The sequence below is a fragment of the Protopterus annectens genome, chromosome 2.part2 (genome assembly GCF_019279795.1).
Source record: "Protopterus annectens isolate FY-2018-M chromosome 2.part2, PAN1.0, whole genome shotgun sequence".
In the NCBI taxonomy this organism is placed as follows: Eukaryota; Metazoa; Chordata; order Ceratodontiformes; family Protopteridae; genus Protopterus; species Protopterus annectens.
The window spans coordinates 24524547-24543235 of NC_056730.1; the positions used below are offsets into that span (position 1 = coordinate 24524547).

The following is an 18689-nucleotide window of genomic DNA, read 5'->3' on the forward strand; positions in this document are numbered from 1 at the left end:
CGTCAGTAAAACTTAACATGCTCTGAGAACAGATTCATCTTAAACAGTACCTCCTCCTCCCACGATGCCATAAACATGTTGGCGTAGCTAATGGCACAGGACATGCCGTACGTAATATTTAGTTCAATCAGTTCAAGAGAAGCCCATGTCCTGATTTTCTCTTTTCACTGTAATAATTAATTCAATATAATGCTACTCTTTAGAGGTGCATGTTCACCTCAGCCTTAATTCCACTTCAGTGTAATCAAGGATTCTGTACAAGTGAGGGTTTGTAAACACCAATGTTACTCAAAATGTCTTGAAAAACTGAACCTGTATTCTGTATACTGCTGCCTCTTCAGAGGTGTATTAATCTATATGTTTAAACAATTTCTACCAAAGAATATTTAGCTATGTTACACAATGTCCTAACTGGACAACAGTATAACAAGGAATCATGAGCCTTTCATTAAAGAGAAGAATGAAAATATCAAAAAAGGAAAAAAATACTTAAGAATCTTGTAATTAACACTTGGGTCAAACTACCCAACCCCAATTAAAATCCAACTTTTAAATTATTTCAAAAGAAAAATGGATCATTTATTTGTTAGAAGCAAATTTAGAGCCAAGCCAGCAGGATACAGACTCCTTCATTGCAATACTCAGTCTGATAGCTTGAAATCCACCATGGTTTATACCAGTTATACAACAGTAGTAGCAGTGGCAATGTTGCATTAGCAGCGGCAATGTTGCATTAGCATTGGCAACATTGCAGTAGCAGTGGCAACAATGCAGCTCTTGTGCGATCAAGTAGGGTACTGAAATGAAAGCTTTACAGATGTAAATACTGCCACTTTCAAAATTAGGTTAGACCTGCACAGCCTGCTTTCAGATGCCCTAGCACTGATTTTTTTTTATGTAAAAGTGGTTTCCTTGCAAGCAGGTGAAATTAGTAAAAGTGGTTTCCTTGTAAGCAGGTGAAATTAGTAGTACAAGATAGCTGGATACAATTGTACATACAGAGTTTGCCTCTCTCTACCAATACACTTCTGAAAAATACAATCAATATATTTTAGCTTATAAGCCAGAAAAATGATGCCTAGGCCCATGGACCCCAGACACCGGTGGCTGATGGATCACAGTGTGGATCATCATCTGGGTAAAAGATTGGCACTGATGTATTCTGATAGTATGCAAGGCGCTGAAGCAAATGCTCCACTACGGTAGGGTGCTTTGAGGACAGGTCTTCTCTTTCAGTAGGATCGGACTCGATGTCAAATAGCCAAATTTGCTTTTTTGGTGAATCAGGTGACCAGTATTCTTCGGCGTCTGTGCTGTTTGGTTGTGGGAACCAATGTCCACAGCCTGTAGAAAGGAAATTACACACACAGTTTAATATTTTGAAGAGAAACATGTTGATCAAATTCATACAATATGATGTATAATCATCTTAGTCAAAAGATAAACAATGCATATATCCTAACTGCATTAATTGATCTAGGAGAGCACCTTCTTGATGGGTTCCTGGCATAATGCATTCTTTCTTCCAATTACCAAATCAGCAAAGTTCAGTAAGATTTCCTATTTGAGGAAAAAGTGTGCCATTTCCTGCAAACATGCACTGTTATACCACATGCTGGATTCATGACAACTCCCAGCCCCCTCAAGTCCACTAGACTGCCCCATAGTCACCAAATAAGCAATATCCTACAACTCTCCAAAAAGACAATCAATATTTAACATCAGCACTGCTAAGAAATAATAAATAAGTATGTATTCATCAGGATTATACACAACTCCAAAATCAGTCTGGATGATGGAAATACCCATATATTGTGGACGGCATATCTGGTGAATGTAGGTCTGATCTGTTATAGATCAGGTGATAGGGTAAGGACATATTTGTTACAGCTGACATTGAGAAGTCTTCAGGCAGAGTCCTAGACTGGGTCTACATTACGAGATTGAAAAGACCAGAGAGCAAATGGCTTAAACATCGAAAATGCCGTACCCCGAAGTCACCCACCCCCCACTAATTATATATACCAACTCCAATATCTCATTACAGTGAGGCAAGGACAAATTTTCCAATCTTTACTGTACTGCGATCTCACAAAAAAACACATCAATGAGTGAAATTTCCAATGTTAAGAGCCGTTTGCTCTTCAGCCTGTTTGATTCTGTGATAAAAATCCTTCTAGACTTGGGGGGAGGGGGGACTGCAAACTACAGAGTTTAGAAAGTGATATCCTGTAATGATGACTTACCAAAAGTAACCCGACGTAATTCTGACTGATACTATGATGGTTGATGAAAATGTGTACCAACGATGGAGCAGCTACAACAGCAAATGTCCACAAAGGAGATATCTCTGAAGCATGTAGACAGACACTGGTGGCAAAAAAAAACCACTGCAGTTTGTAATTAACATGAAACTTGTAAAGAAGAAGCTGTTTGACAAATGTAAGTCCTTCCCAATGTGGGGCGAAGGAGGAAAACAATGGGTTCATCTTCATGAGCATGAGCACTTGTTTCGGGTAACAATGAGCTAATAGTGGAAATCCAGGCTGGGAAAGGCTCATTTCCCCTGATATAAAACTGAAAGATGAAGGGACTGTTAAAGGGACAATTCAGAAGCTACCTTCTAAAAGAAATATGGGTTCACCTAAAGGGATGCCACATCATTTTGAAAGATGTTATGGTCCATTACACATAACAGCTTGGAAAATCCAAGATGCTACATGCAGAGATGATGACTAGTAGAAACAGAGAAAATAAAGTTCAGTACAACCGAGCTAGAAGACTTGAATGTTGGATGAACAAGGCTGTCACTGATAAAGTCAAGGATATGATATAATATAGTATACTATGATATAATATAATCAAGGAATAATGCCCAACAGAGCCAGAATTATCAGAGAAAAAACAACCAACCCAGGGGTGTTGTAATGCATGATGCTGCAGGTGGAAGGCCTTACTAGTGCTGAAAGGGCCATTACGTCCATCATAACGCCTACCTGCAAAGCACTTTTCAATTAGCATATACTTTTTTGTATTTTTGATGTAAAATAGCTCATCTGCTTAATGTCTCAAACTTACTTTAACATATGTATTTTACATCCAAAATATAAGTTGTGTAAGTATTTAATGTCCGTACACTTGTGTGCACGTGCAGACACACACACACACGCAAATATCGTCAGCAATTACAGCTGCTTTCTTGATTGAGTACACTTCAGATTTCTCACGGTGATCAAAAGAAAGAAAAAAAATCTTAACAGTGTCAGGCATTGCAGCCCTACCCCAAAGCCTCTCAAGTGACACTCATTTTACTCTGCCCCTCTAAAATGTTTGATTTTCTGGTAAATCGCTGGGATTACTGTCAGTAAATGAAGCCAGACTTTAAGGTCTCATACTTCTTATTGTTAGGAAAAATGCAGCTCCTTGATTTTTAAGTCCCCCTACCATGGTGTTAGCATTACCCACAAGGCCGGTGTTAGCATTTTGGTGTCCCCCAGCAAATCTCAAGTTGTGAGCCCTCTACGGACTTCCAGTCTAAGTATCACCCTGTCACTGCCACTACTACAAATCAACTTTTTAATTCATGCTGCAAACTTTTAGGAGTAGTACACACAGAATGACAGTGCACTTACATTACAACAGGCCTGTGTACCACACTATACTGGCCCAACTCACAGGGGTAGTAGTACTCACAGACTGACCTGTAACTACAGTGCTCTTACATTACAACTGGCCTGTGTACCACACTATGCTGGCCCATCTCACAGGGGTAGTAGTACGCACAGACTGACCTGTAACTACAGTGCACTTACATTACAACTGGCCTGTGTACCATATTATGTTGGCCCATCTCACAGGGGTACTAGTACATATAGACTGACCTGTAATTACAGTGCTCTTACAGTACAACAGGCCTGTGTACCATACTATGTTGGCCTATCTCACAGGGGTAGTAGTACGCACAGACTGACCTATAACTACAGTGCTCCTATTACAATAGGCCTGTGTACCACACTATGCTGGCCCATCTCACAGGGGTAGCAGTACGCACAGACTGACCTGTAACTACAGTGCTCTTACATTACAACAGGCCTGTGTACCACACTATGCTGGCCCATCTCACAGGGGCAGTAGTACGCACAGACTGACCTGTAACTACAGTGCTCTTACATTAAAACAGGCCTGTGTACCACACTATGCAGCCATGCAGGGTGGGGGGCCCCACACCTTGACTGCGTGGAGGCCCCATAAAAGTTGCTGCTGCTTGGGGGAAATAGGAAAAATGTATTATTTTATTGATTATGCTTTTTAACCGGAACAGGGCTGTGATATGACCCTGTTAGGATAACGTGGATATTGTGTGTAAAAATATCACTGATTTTTATCTGTGCACACACCCAATAATGCCAGGATACAGACATCATTCTTCTGGGTATCAGTAAAAAATGCAGCTAACAAGTAATTATATTTCAAAAGTAAGGTATAAAAATATATCACAGAACTTTCAGATACTTAGCTCTTCTATGAGTCTGGTGGCCCCCCTACCCAAACTGTATAAATGGATACAGGGGCCCCTTAATCATCTCTGACTGCATGGGGCCCCACAAAAGCTGTTGCTTGGTGGAAAAATGTATTAATTTGCTGATTATCCTCTTTAACCTGAACAGGACTGTAATATGACCCTGTTGGGATAAAGCTGATAATGGCCTCTGCTCTCAATGCACCTGTTCTAAACTCGCCATGCTCAGGTGTGTGTATAGAAAGCTGCTGTAGGTTATGTGGGGGGAGGGGGCTAGGGATTATGTGGTTATTACTTCTTCAATTTTCATCACAGTCAAACCTTAGAGGTGTGCACAGGAGGTCATTATAGCTTATGCTTGGGCTGGGGACAGTGTGTTCATTGTTTTTTTACTTTTCTCACAAACCTCACATGTGTACATAGAAGGTTACTACAACCTAGTAAAAGGGGCAGTGTACTGTCTAGAAGCAACAAAATTGTATACATTACTGTAATCATTATTTTTTCACTTTCCTCACACAGCACTGCCAAACCAGTTTTGCCAAAATGTCAAGTACAACAACTTCTTAAAATGAAAGGCAGCCTTACCAAAAGCAAGACTGGTTCACCAAAACTACAAAAAAAAAAAAATTCTATGGAGAAAAAAAAAACACATACCACCAAATGGGTGGAAACTATTAAAACCTCCTTTTCCATTTTACTGTTGCTAAATTTGAGATCTAATTTCTTTTATGTCCTATACTTGACTGTTGCTTATTTGAACCCAGGTTGTGGCTGAAATGATTCAATTAGCCCACCACCTACCCAGTTCCCAAACAAACAAATAAAATAAATAAGGGGACACATTTTCCTACTTAATATAATTAACTCCAAACTCATTGTACCTCAGGATAATCTACTTATGACTTTGCAGTGACTCTTTGTTAAGAAGCACAGCAGTTTCAATGGTGCTGAACATTTTGAAAAGTACAGAAGAGGTTTGCAATAACAGCAGGTTCAGAAATCTACATTTTAAAATAACAATGTGTCGTCCCATTTTCCAAGACTGGGAGAGTTTTGTGTATTGCCATCAGCCTGTGTGCATAAAAAAATACCCTTCCAAGCCATCAAGGGGTAATAAGAATGAGTTTTAGTCCCTCTTCCTTAAGAATGTGGAGATGCATGGTATCAAGGTGAATACAGGAAAATGTGTACCGGAATCTCCTGTACCACATAGGTTCATAGGTAGGTACTAGGCTATCAGCCCAAGGGCCTATGTAAGCCTAGCCAACAAGGTTCACTGGCTTACGCCACCCAAGAAAGTTAATATCCTGTGCCCCTGTCGAGCAGAGCCACAGAAGTCATCCCCAGGGTGTATTTCCTATTTTTCATCCACTCATCAAGACTTTTCTTGAAGAGTGCTAATGAGGAACTTTGCTTGACAGAGATGGGTAGCTTGTTCCAGAGTATAGAAAGTCTCTGAGACAGGAATCTATCCCTTCAGCATGTCCTGTTTATTTTGGCAACAAGGTTTAGGTCCCTAGAGCATGTAGCTCATAGGGATGGGGATTTCTTTAGGTTTAGTATGTCCAACAGCTCTGGGTTCAACATAGCTTTATATGTTCGGCAGAGATCTCCTTGGAGTAGGCGATATGCTACAGAGTAAGGCTGGAGTTTTTTGAGACTGTCAGTGTAGGGCATCTGTTTGAGGCCAGTAATCCTCTTTGTGAGGTACTTCTGTGGCCTTTCCAGCTGCTGCAGATGCCTTGTGAGGTACATTCCAAAAGGGGAGTTGTACTCTATAATGGGTCTAATGACTGCCGAGTAGAGGGAAACAATGACCTCTTTTTTTCCTGGATGAGAACCCTTTTGTGATGAGGTGTGCCACAAAGAAAGATTTCCTGACTACTGTGGCAATGTGATTATCAAAGGAGAGACTACTGTCCACCTGGGTTCCAAGGTCTCTTATCACACATTCAGCATTAAGTAGACTGCCATTTATGTGGTAGTTCATGGGTACAGAGTTTTTACCAAAGGGGATGACACTGCACTTTTTGGCATTGAACTTGAGGCCATGCCTCTGACACTAGGCATCTCAGTGAGGCCCTTTGTAGGATGTCCACATCATTTTGGGACTCGACTATGGCTCCTAGTTTGCAGTCATCTGCGAACTTCATTAGCCAGAGACCTTCTGTGTTAGCATGTACTTCACAGAAATAGACACCAAACAGGAGAGGTCCCAGGACTGAACCATGTGGTACTCCACTTGTCACTGGTTTGAAGTCAGATTTAGAGTCTGCAAGTTTTACAATGTGGGTTCTGTCAGTGAGTCAGTTGGCAACCCATCTTGTGACATAGGGATTTATATCTAGTTTAGTGAGTTTAGCTACAATTCCAGAATGGGGGATGGTGTTGAAAGCCTTTGTGAGGTCAAGATAGGCTGTGTGAACCACCTTACCCTCGTCTATGGCTTTGGTGACTGCCTCAAAGAAGTCGATCAGGTTCAGAAGGCATGATATGCTTTTCACAAACCTGAACTGTGTGGGGTCCAGAGTTTGGAGGTTACCAATGTCTTTGTTTATGAGTTCCATGATGATACGTTCCATGGCCTTGCAGACCAGGCTCGTCAAGCTAATAGGGCGATAGTTCCCAGGATCAGTGGTGGCTCCCCCTTTGTGAAGTTGGATAACTGTTGCTGTGTGCCATTTAGTGGGCACAAAGCCTGCCGTGAGACTATGATTGAACATGGTGCTTAAGTGGGGAGCCAGTTCGTTCTGAAGTTCATATAAAATGGAGCCTGAGATGTTGTGGATACATGGATGCTGTGTTTTTGGTTTTAGAGAGTGTAGCTTTTACCTGCATAGATGTGATTACAGGGACTCTGAAGTCTTCCTGTATAGATCTGGGCCCTTTAGGGGGTGAGGGTGGGTAAAGTTAGCATTGAACCTATCTGCCAGGATGTTGGCAATATCAGTTGGTTCTGTACTTTTCGTGCCGTTGTGCTGCAGAGATGGGTGTTACCATTGAGATTCTTGACATAGCAATAGAATGCTTTGTGGTTGCTCTTAGAATCAGTGGTGATTTTGTTTTCCTAGCTAGCTTTGGAGGATCTTATAAGGGATCTCAGCTTCTTACTAAGGCTAACCAGCGAAGCTCCTCCACTCATGGGATTTTACTCTCTTTTGCAAGTTTCTTCCTTCTGCTGTAGAGTTTGTTTATGGCAGGGGACCACCAGATTGGCTTCCTTTTTTTGGAGGATAGCATCTTGGTTCTGTTTGGGATAGCACGATCCAAGCATTCGTGTGAGTACTTACAGAGTGCATTTGTGTAGGATTCGGCAGTCGTAAATGTACTGTATTGTCCATATGCATGGGTGTCATGAAGTTCGCCACTTCTGTCTTAAGAAGCATGAAGTTGGCTTTGGAAAATTTTTTTACTGTGGTTTCTTTAATGGTGGGTAGGGGCGGGATGCGGATATCTAGGGTGATTAGCTTATGGTCAGATCGGACCAGTGAAGTGTTGACTTCAGGTGTGGAACACCGGTCACTCATGTTGGTAATGACTAGGTCTAGGATACTGTTGCCCCTCGTGGGGGTGTAGATAAGTTGATCCAGGGCATTAGAATTTATGAATTCCAGAAAGCGTTGAGCGAAGGAGTTGGTACATAAGTAGTTTTCCCAGTTAATGGTGGGGTAGTTGAAATCGCCCATTACTAGGGTGTTTGGTTGAACCCTAATATTTTCCAGTATATCAAGAAAAGAGGAGTGGGAATCTTGAGGCATGGTGGGTGATCACTAGCAAGCTACAATTTGGATTGCAGTTTTGTCCAGAGTTAGTTGCACTTGGATAACCTTGGATGCATTATGCTGCGCAACTAGCCTGGAGGTGTGGATATCCTTAATGAATACGGACACACCTCCGCCTTTGTTGTTCTGGTCCAGGTTAGATGGCTGAAAAGTGTGGTATGGGTTATAGCATGGTAATGCAGGGGTGCTCTCTACAGCCTTGAACCAGGTCTCAGTCACTGCAGAGATATCGATGTTCTCCATTTTAAGGAGTGCCTCGAGTGAGTGCATTTTGAGAATTAGACTTCTACCATTGAGTAGCATTACCTCAGTTTTTGCTTGCCTGTTCCTGTTATGGTGGTGAATTTGTCATTTGAACCTTGCCTAAAAAAGGCACTATAGGGGCGGCAAGAGCCTTAGCCAGTATCCAGAATCCCAGGGGCGACAGGTGCAGACCATCTCTGGCAAAACATCGTGGTCTATCAGCCATGTCGTCTAAGGCAGACAGATACTGGATTCCCTTAGAATGACACCAGAAGCTTAGCCAATTGTTGAAGTCAATCATTTTGTCCTTGTATTGCGGTATCATTCTGGGTGATGGCAGGATGCTACTCAGGGCTAGGGTCATACCTGCCTGGGTTACAAGATCGGAGAGATCTTCCACGTCTCTTTTCATGTAGTCCAGGGAGGTGCATCTCAGGTTGTTCACACCAAAATGGACAATGACAGAGTCATATTTGTACTTGTTGTGGAGTGACCTGAGTGCGTGGGTTATGTGGCGGATCCTGGCACCGGACAGGCAGCTGACAGTAACCTTCTCCTTGTTTAGCCTGATGAGTGGGACATCAGTGTGCCTGACTATAGAGTCACCTATGATTAGTATGTTGGGTACATTGGTTTGCCTTATGGGCTGTGGTTTATTGGCACACTGAGTCTGTGGGCTATGTGTCATTTGGGTTGTGTTGGGGGGTGGAGGTTGCTTGCGTTTCTGCTTTGGAGGTCTCTGTTGCTTGAGAAGATTATTATTGCGAGCCTCTGCGAATGTTTTTGTGTTTCTGTGTGTGGATTTTGGTTCATAGGTTCCTAGGTAGGTACTAGGCTATCTGCCCGAAGGCATTTATAAGCCTAGCCAGATTGTGTTGGCTTTCGCCGCCCCCTTAGATTAGTTCCCTGTGCCTCTGTCCGGCAGAGCCACTGAGGTGATCCCCGAGGTAAACTTTCTGTTTCCCATCCACTCGTCAAGATTTCTTTTGACGAGTGTTAGCGAGGAGCTCTGCCTAATGTAGATTGGGATCTTGTTCCAAAGCATGGGAAGTCTCTGGGACAGGAATCTATCCCTCCAGCATGTCCTATTTATTGGTGTGGTGAGGTTTAGATCCCTAGAGCGTGTGGCTCACGGGGATAAGGTTTTCTTTAGGTGAATCATCTCCATCAATTCTGGGTTGGACATGGCCTTGTATGTCAGGCAGAGATCACCTCTGAGTAGGCAGTATGCAACCGAGTACAGCTGTAATTTCTTCAGTCAAGCTGCATAGGGCATCTGTTTGAGGCCAGTGATCCTCTTGGTGAGATACTTCTGTGGTCTTTCCAGCTATTGCAGGTGTCTTGTAAGGTACATCCCAAATGGGGCATTGTACTCTATGATTGGTCTGATGAGTGATAAGTAGAGGGGTACAATGACCTCTTTTGATCTGGATGTGAACCCTTTTGTGATTAGGTGGGCCACGTAGAAGGATTTTCTAACCACTTTGGCAATGTGATTATCAAAGGTGAGATTACTATCTACTTGGGTCCCCAGATCCCTTATTACGTCTTCCATATTTAGGGGACTACCACCTATGTGGTAGTTTGTGGGTACTTTGTTTTTTTCCAAAAGGGATGACTATGCACTTTTTGACATTTAGCTTGAGGCCATGATTTTGACACCATGTATCCATCTCAGTGAGACCCTTTTGGAGGATGTCTGTGTCAGCCGGAGAGTCAATTATAGCCCCTAGTTTGCAGTCATCTGTGAACTTGGTCAGCCATAGTCCTCCTGTGCTTGCCTGTACCTCTGAGAAGTATATGCCAAACAGGAGGGGTCCAAGGACTGAGCCCTGGGGAACTCCACTTGTAACCGATTTAGAGTCAGACCTAGCTCCTGCAACTCTCACCATGTGGGTTCTGTCCATGAGCCAGTAGGCAACCCATCTTGTGACGTAGGGGTTTACGTTCAGGCTGGTGAGCTTGTCTATAATACCAGAATGGGGAATGGTGTTGAAGGCCTTTCCGAGGTCTAGGTAGGCTGTGTGTACCACCTTTCCCTCATCTATAGCCTTGGTAACTGTCTCAAAGAAGTCCACCAGGTTTAGGAGGCATGATCTGCCCTTAACAGAGCTGAACTGGGTAGGGGTCCAGTGATTGGAGGTTCCCAATGTCTCTGTTAATGAGTTCCACGATGTTGCGCTCCATAGCCTTGCAGACCAAGCTAGCCAGGCTTATAGGGCGATAGTTCCCGGGGTCTGTTGTGGCTCCACCTTTGTGGAGTGGAATAACTGTCGCTGTGTGCCACTCTATGGGTACGTAGCCTGTGGAGAGGCTGAGTTTGAACAGTGTGTTTAGGTGAGGGGTTAGTTTGTCTTTGAACTCGTGTAGGACACAGCCTGGGGCACCGTCCGGGCCCATTGATGCTTTGTTTTTGGCTTTGGAGAGGGCGTCTGTGATTTCAGGGACTCTACATTCTTCTAGTATGGTTATGGGTCCTCTTGGGGGTGAGAAGGGGGTGAAGCGTTAAACCTGTCTGCCAGGATGTTGGCAATATCGGTCGGTTCAGTGTATTTTGTACCATTCTGCACTAACTCCAAGCAGATCTGAGTATTGCCACTTAGATTCTTGACATAGCTAAAGAATGCCTTGTGGTTATCTTTAGAGTCCTTGGCAATTTTTCTTTCAAAGCTCGCCTTGGATGATTTTATGAGGGATCCTAGTTTCATCTTGGGATTTTACTCTTTTCTGTACTAGTTTCCTCCTTCTGCTGTATAGCTTGTTTATGGCAGTAGTCCACCAGACTGGTTTCCTTTTCTTGGAGGAGTGAGTCTTGGTTTTGCTTGGGATGGCATGATCCATGCATTCTTGTAGGTGCCTGTAGAATGCATTAGTAAAGAAGCAGCTTGGACAGCGTTATCCTTCAGCGTGGGGCTTTGAAACTTTCCACCTCGGTCTTAAGTAACTTGAAGTTTGCTTTTGAAAAGTTTTTCACAGTGGTTTTCTTGCCCAGGGGTGGGGGCGGAATGTGGACATCCAAAGTGATTTGTTTATGGTCAGATCTAACCAGCGAGGGGTTGACCTCCGGTGTGGAACACCAGTCGCCCATGTTGGTGATGACCAAGTCCAATCTGTTGTCACCACTGGTGGGAGTGTTGACCAGTTGAACCAGGCAGTTTGAGTTTATAAATTCTAGGACATGTTGGGAAAGGGAATTAGTACTGGAGTAGTTCTCCCAGTTAATGTTTGGATAATTGAAATCACCCAATATTAGGGTGTTTGGTAGGACCTTTATGTTTCCCAATGTTTCCAGAAATGCGGAATAGGGGTCCTGGGACATGGTGGGGGATCTGTAGCAAGCTACAATTTGAATTGCAGTTTTGCCCATTGTTAGTTGCATGTGGATAATCTCTGAAGCATCATGCTGTGCCACTAACCTGGAGGCGTGGGTATCCTTGATGAATATGGATATGCCCCCGCATTTTGTATATCGGTTTGGGTTGTGTGGCCAAAATGTATGGTATGAGTTGCAGCCTGGTAGTGCTGGGGTGCTCTCTGGAGCCTTAAACCAGGTTTCTGTTACTGCACATATATCGATTTTCTCCATACTGAGGTGTGCCTCGAGTGAGAGCATATTGAGGTTCAGACTTCTGGCATTGGGTAGCACTACCCTCAGTTTTTTGTTACTTGTGCTATTTACGGCGGTAGGTTTGTCTTTTGAGCCTTGCCTAAAAAAGGCACTATGGGGGTGGCAAGAGTCTTGGCCCGTATTCGAAAGCCTAAGGGTGACAGGTGCAAGCCATGTCTAGCGAAGCAGAGTGGCTTGTCGAGCATGTCATCGCAGGGGGACAGACACTGAATCCCCTTTGAATGACACCAGAAACTTAGCCAATTGTTGAAATTGAGAATTTTTTCTTTATACCGTGGTATCATCCTTGGTGAGGGCAGGATGCTACTCACGGTCATGGTCATACCGGCCAGGGCTACGTGATCAGAGAGCTCTTCCATGTCTCATTTCATGTAGTTCAGAGAGGAACGGCTCAGGTCATTCACACCAACATAGTGTAGGTTAGTGGAACTATATAATGCAAGTGTTTACCTTCTCCTCTTGACTGTCAAGTTCAGTCTTGGTTGGAGAGAGCTTTACCACCAGTTTGGCTAGATAAGTGCATCTCTCACAGGTTGTGCTGTAGGTTGGTAGAAGGAGAGGGTTGTCTGTGTACATGAGGCAATTGCTACATTACCTCAAGATGCCCAGATTCATCAGATAGACAAGTGAGAACACTGGGAAATGACCCTTGGACATGTCTGAATAAAAACGACTTTCCTCTAGACAAGTGAGGAAAGTGAGTATAAGAGCTGTTTTTCTCTTAGCACGTGAGGAAAGTACAACAATTGTTTTCCTCTAGCTAAAGAGGAAAGTCGAGTGCTGTAGTAATTTATAACTTATTTAGTGCTAACAACAAGTTCTGAGCAAGTGCTGAGCACGAGTAAGCAAATTCAAGTGTTAAAACTAAGAATCTGTACCTGGACCATGTGGTAGATAGGCTACCTAATGCTTACCACTCCCACTGATAAGCTGGAATGCTTCCCTCCAATACAGAAAGGCTTGGGGGGGGGGGGGCTCAGTAGTTTACAAACAGTCCTGGATACAGCAAATCTGTATCTGGACTAGACTAGTTACAGGAAAGGTGGGAAACAAGCCCAAATGTGAGCTTTTCAACCAGAAAGTTGAAAGAGATGGAAAAACTGCCCAAATGGGCAATAAACTACAATTTCTGGGCCAGAAACCACTCCTGTGGTAGATAGGCTACCTAGTGCTTACCACTCCCACTGATAAGCTAAAAGGCTTCCCTTCAACACAGAAAGGCTTGGGGGGGGGGCTCAAATGATTAAGGGGCTCACATAATTAAGGACATTTTCACTGCTAGTTTACCAAGCCAATCTCAGGTGAACAGAAAAGGAGTTAACTCTACTCTCCTGGGTGGACAACAGATTGCTCTCTGGTGTGCATCATTTGTGGATAACTCATGCTAGGCATGGCCTCTGAATGTACAGCTCTGGGAAGAGAGTGGAGGAGCAGCCCAGACAGCTCTTTTGCTCTTTCACTTCCCAGGGAATGGGAACTGCTTAGAAAACAATGCCCATATTAAGTTCCCACTATTAGATGATTATTGCATTCCTGCAAAAGGGGTTCAAATTTGTGCTCCACTGATTGTTTAGATACTACATGACTGACTAGTTGAATGACCACATGAGTAAAGACTTTATTTCAAATGCCTTCAAGGTGAGGAAGACTGTGTTACAAGCAATTGATATGAAGTCCCTTCCAGTAACAGCAATACTACTTTTGCCATGTAAAAACCTAGTTTGAGCTCAACAATCCAAAATGAAGTACTGGTCATTGAACTCTGTAATGGATTCTACTGCAGAAAAGAAAGACTTCCCAGGAGGGTGAGGAGCATAGTCCATCAGTCCAGGGCCTGACAACAGTGATTTGCTACCAGCAGAAGGTCAATCACAGCTCATGGCTTTGCAGTCATGATCACCGGATAGTCAACTACCACCGATGTGTCTTCAGTCATGCAAATGGCGATGTTCAGACTGCAGCAGCTATAAGACAAAACAAAGTCTAAGCCATGACTCTGCAATGCATCCTCACCTAGATGGCTATAGCTATACAATCCTGGACCCTCTTCAAGAGCAGAAAATGCCAACAATAGCGAGTGTCAAAAATGGCGATAGCCTCCAGCGACAGCATCCAGTGGCTGCTCCACAATATGGATGTTTTTAAAGAATACCTTGATGGGACTACTAGAAGCCGTCATACACATGGGAGCTCATGGAGATATTCTCGTGCATGGCTTTGGTTACTACAGTGAACTCTTTCATGAACAGTCAGGCCACAAAAGGCAGACATCAATGCACAATGTTTCTGCAGCTGATAACTACTCATAGTGAGCTACAGGAATCACCTGCGTGGACCACAGAACAATGATATGCCAGAAGGTGTTTATGTTTGGCAACACTACTCAACCTCTGCAAGTTAACCTTCCAGAACTGCCTGCAACAATGAAGCCAGACTTTAAGGTCTCATATTTCTTATTGTTAGGAAAAATACAGCTCCTTGATTTTAAGTCCCCCTACCATAGTGTTAGCATTACCCACAAGGCCAGTGTTAGCATTTTGGTGTCCCCCAGCAAATCTCAAGTTGTGAGCCCTCTACGGACTTCCAGTCTAAGTATCACCCTGTCAATGCCACTACTACAAATCAACCTTTTAATTCATGCTGCAAACTTTTAGGAGTAGTACACACAGAATGACAGTGCTCTTACATTACAACAGGCCTGTATACCACATTATGTTGGCCCATCTCACAGGAGTAGTAGTACGCACAGACTGACCTGTAACTACAGTGCACTTACATTACAACAGGCCTGTGTACCACATTATGTTGGCCCATCTCACAGGGGTACTAGTACATACAGACTGACCTGTAGTTACAGTGCTCTTACAGTACAACAGGCCTGTGTACCACACTATACTGGCCCATCTCACAGGGGTAGTAGTACTCACAGACTGACCTGTAACTACAGTGCTCTTACATTACAACAGGCCTGTGTACCACACTATGCTGGCCCGTCTCACAGGGGTAGTAGTACGCACAGACTGACCTGTAACTACAGTGCACTTACATTACAACTGGCCTGTGTACCATATTATGTTGGCTCATCTCACAGAGGTACTAGTACATATAGACTGACCTGTAATTACAGTGCTCTTACAGTACAACAGGCCTGTGTACCATACTATGTTGGCCTATCTCACAAGGGTAGTAGTACGCACAGACTGACCTATAGCTACAGTGCTCCTATTACAACAGGCCTGTGTACCACACTATGCTGGCCCATCTCACAGGGGTAGCAGTACGCACAGACTGACCTGTAACTACAGTGCTCTTACATTACAACAGGCCTGTGTACCACACTATGCTGGCCCATCTCACAGGGGTAGTAGTACGCACAGACTGACCTGTAACTACAGTGCTCTTACATTAAAACAGGCCTGTGTACCACACTATGCAGCCATGCAGGGTGGGGGCCCCACACCTTGACTGCGTGGAGGCCCCATAAAAGTTGCTGCTGCTTGGGGGAAATAGGAAAAATGTATTATTTTATTGATTATGCTTTTTAACCTGAACAGGGCTGTGATATGACCCTGTTAGGATAAAGCGGATATTGTGTGTAAAAATATCACTGATTTTTATCTGTGCACACACCCAATAATGCCAGGACACAGACATCATTCTTCTGGATATCAGTAAAAAATGCAGCTAACAAGTAATTATATTTCAAAAGTAAGGTATAAAAATATATCACAGAACTTTCAGATACTTAGCTCTTCTATGAGTTTACTGGCCCCCCCCTACCCAAACTGTATAAATGGATACAGGGGCCCCTTAATCATCTCTGACTGCATGGGGCCCCACAAAAGCTGTTGCTTGGTGGAAAGATGTATTAATTTGCTGATTATCGTCTTTAACCTGAACAGGACTGTAATATGACCTGTTAGGATAAAGCTGATAATGGCCTCTGCTCTCAATGCACCCGTTCTAAACTCGCCATGCTCTGTGTGTATAGAAAGCTGCTGTAGGTTATGTGGGGGGAGGGGGCTAGGGATTATGTGGTTATTACTTCTTCAATTTTCATCACAGTCAAACCTTAGAGGTGTGCACAGGAGGTCATTATAGCTTATGCTTGGGCTGGGGACAGTGTGGTCATTGTTTTTTTACTTTTCTCACAAACCTCACATGTGTACATAGAAGGTTACTACAGCCTAGTAAAAGGGGCAGTGTACTGTCTAGAAGCAACAAAATTGTATACATTACTGTAATCATTATTTTTTCACTTTCCTCGCAGCACTGCCAAACCAGTTTTGCCAAAATGTCAAGTACAACAACTTCTTAAAATGAAAAGCAGCCTTACCAAAAGCAAGACTGGTTCACCAAAACTACAAAAAAAAAAAAAATTCTATGGAGAAAAAAAAAACACATACCACCAAATGGGTGGAAAATATTAAAACCTCCTTTTCCATTTTACTGTTGCTAAATTTGAGAACTAATTTCTTTTATGTCCTATACTTGACTGTTGCTTATTTGAACCCAGGGTGTGGCTGAAATGATTCAATTAGCCCACCACCTACCCAGTTCCCAAACAAACAAATAAAATAAATAAGGGGACACATTTTCCTACTTAATATAATTAACTCCAAACTCGTTGTACCTCAGGATAATCTACTTATGACTTTGCAGTGAATCTTTGTAAGACGCACAGCAGTTTCAATGGTGCCGAACATTCTGAAAAGTACAGAAGAGGTTTGCAATAACAGCAGGTTCAGAAATCTGCATTTTAAAATAACAATGTGTCTTCCCATTTTCCAGGACTGGGAGAGTTTTGTGCATTGCCATCAGCCTGCGTGCATAAAAAAATACCACTCCAAGCCATCAAGCGGTAATAAGAATGAGTTTTAGTCCTTCTTCCTTAAGAATGTGGAGATGCATGGTATCAAGGTGAATACAGGAAAATGTGTACCGGAATCTCCTGTACCACATAGGTTCATAGGTACGTACTAGGGCTAACGGCCCAAGGGCCTATGTAAGCCTAGCCAACAAGGTTCACTGGCTTACGCCACCCAAGAAAGTTAATTTCCTGTGCCACTGTCGAGCAGAGCCACAGAAGTCATCCCCGGGGTGTATTTCCTATTTTCCATCCACTCATCAAAACTTTTCTTGAAGAGTGCTAATGAGGAACTTTGCTTGACAGAGATGGGTAGCTTGTTCCAGAGTATAGGAAGTCTCTGGGACAGGAATCTATCCCTTCAGCATGTCCTGTTTATTGTGGCAACAAGGTTTAGGTCCCTAGAGCATGTAGCTCATAGGGACTGGTATTTCTTTAGGTTTAGCATGTCCAACAGCTCTGGGTTTAACATAGCTTTATACGTTAGGCAGAGATCTCCTTGGAGTAGGCGATATGCTACAGAGTAAAGCTGGAGTTTTTTGAGCCTGTCAGTGTAGGGCATCTGTTTGAGGCCAGTAATCCTTTGTGAGGTACTTCTGTGGCCTTTCCAGCTGCTGCAGATGCCTTGTGAGGTACATTCCAAAAGGGGCGTTGTACTCTATAATGGGTCTAATGACTGCCGAGTAAAGGGAAACAATTACCTCTTTTTTCCTGGATGAGAACCCTTTTGTGATGAGGTGTGCCACACAGAATGATTTCCTGACTACTGTGGCAATGTGATTATCAAAGGAGAGACTACTGTCCACTTGGGTTCCAAGGTCTCTTATCACACATTCGGCATTAAGTAGACTGTCATTTATGTGGTAGTTCATGGGTACAGAGATTTTATCAAAGGGGATGACACTGCACTTTTTGGCATTGAGCTTGAGAGGCCATGCCTCTGACACCAGGCATCTCAGTGAGGCCCTTCTGTAGGATGTCCACATCATTTGGGGACTCAACTATGGCTCCTAGTTTGCAGTCATCTGCAAACTTCATTAGATAGAGACCTTCTGTGTTAGCCTGTACTTCAGAGAAGTAGACACCAAACAGGAGAGGTCCCAGGACTGAACCATGTGGTACTCCACTTGTCACTGGTTTGAAGTCAGATTTAGAGTCTGCAAGTTTTACAATGTGGGTTCTGTCAGTGAGTCAGTTTGCAACCCATCTTGTATCATAGGGATTTATACCTAGTTTAGCTACAATTCCAGAATGGGGGATGGTGTTGAAAGCCTTGGTGAGGTCAAGATAGGCTGTGTGAATCACCTTACCCTCATCTATGGCTTTGGTGACTGCCTCAAAGAAGTCGATCAGGTTCAGAAGGCATGATATGCCTTTCACAAACCTGAACTGTGTGGGGTCCAGAGTCTGGAGGTTACCAATGTCTTTGTTTATGAGTTCCATGATGATACGTTCCATGGCCTTGCAAACCAGGCTCGTCAAGCTAATAAGGCGATAGTTCCCAGGATCAGTGGTGGCTCCCCCTTTATGAAGTTGGATAACTGTTGCTGTGTTCCATTTAGTGGGCACAAAGCCTGCCATGAGATTATGATTGAACATGGTGCTTAAGTGGGGAGCCAGTTAGTTCTGAAGTTCATGTAAAACAGA

The 18689-nt window shown here is 43.4% G+C and overlaps 1 protein-coding gene across 1 annotated transcript in view; it reads right to left on the bottom strand.

Annotated features, from left to right (window-relative positions):
* Positions 1–554: 554 nt before the first annotated feature.
* ARSB (arylsulfatase B) overlaps positions 555–18689 on the bottom strand; it is a 1447444-nt gene continuing 1429309 nt past the window's right edge. Inside the window, exon 8 of the mRNA XM_044063707.1 lies at positions 555–1344. Within this exon, the coding sequence (XP_043919642.1) occupies positions 1079–1344 (266 nt within the window). The 3' untranslated portion in view covers positions 555–1078. The remainder of the gene's footprint in view (positions 1345–18689) is intronic.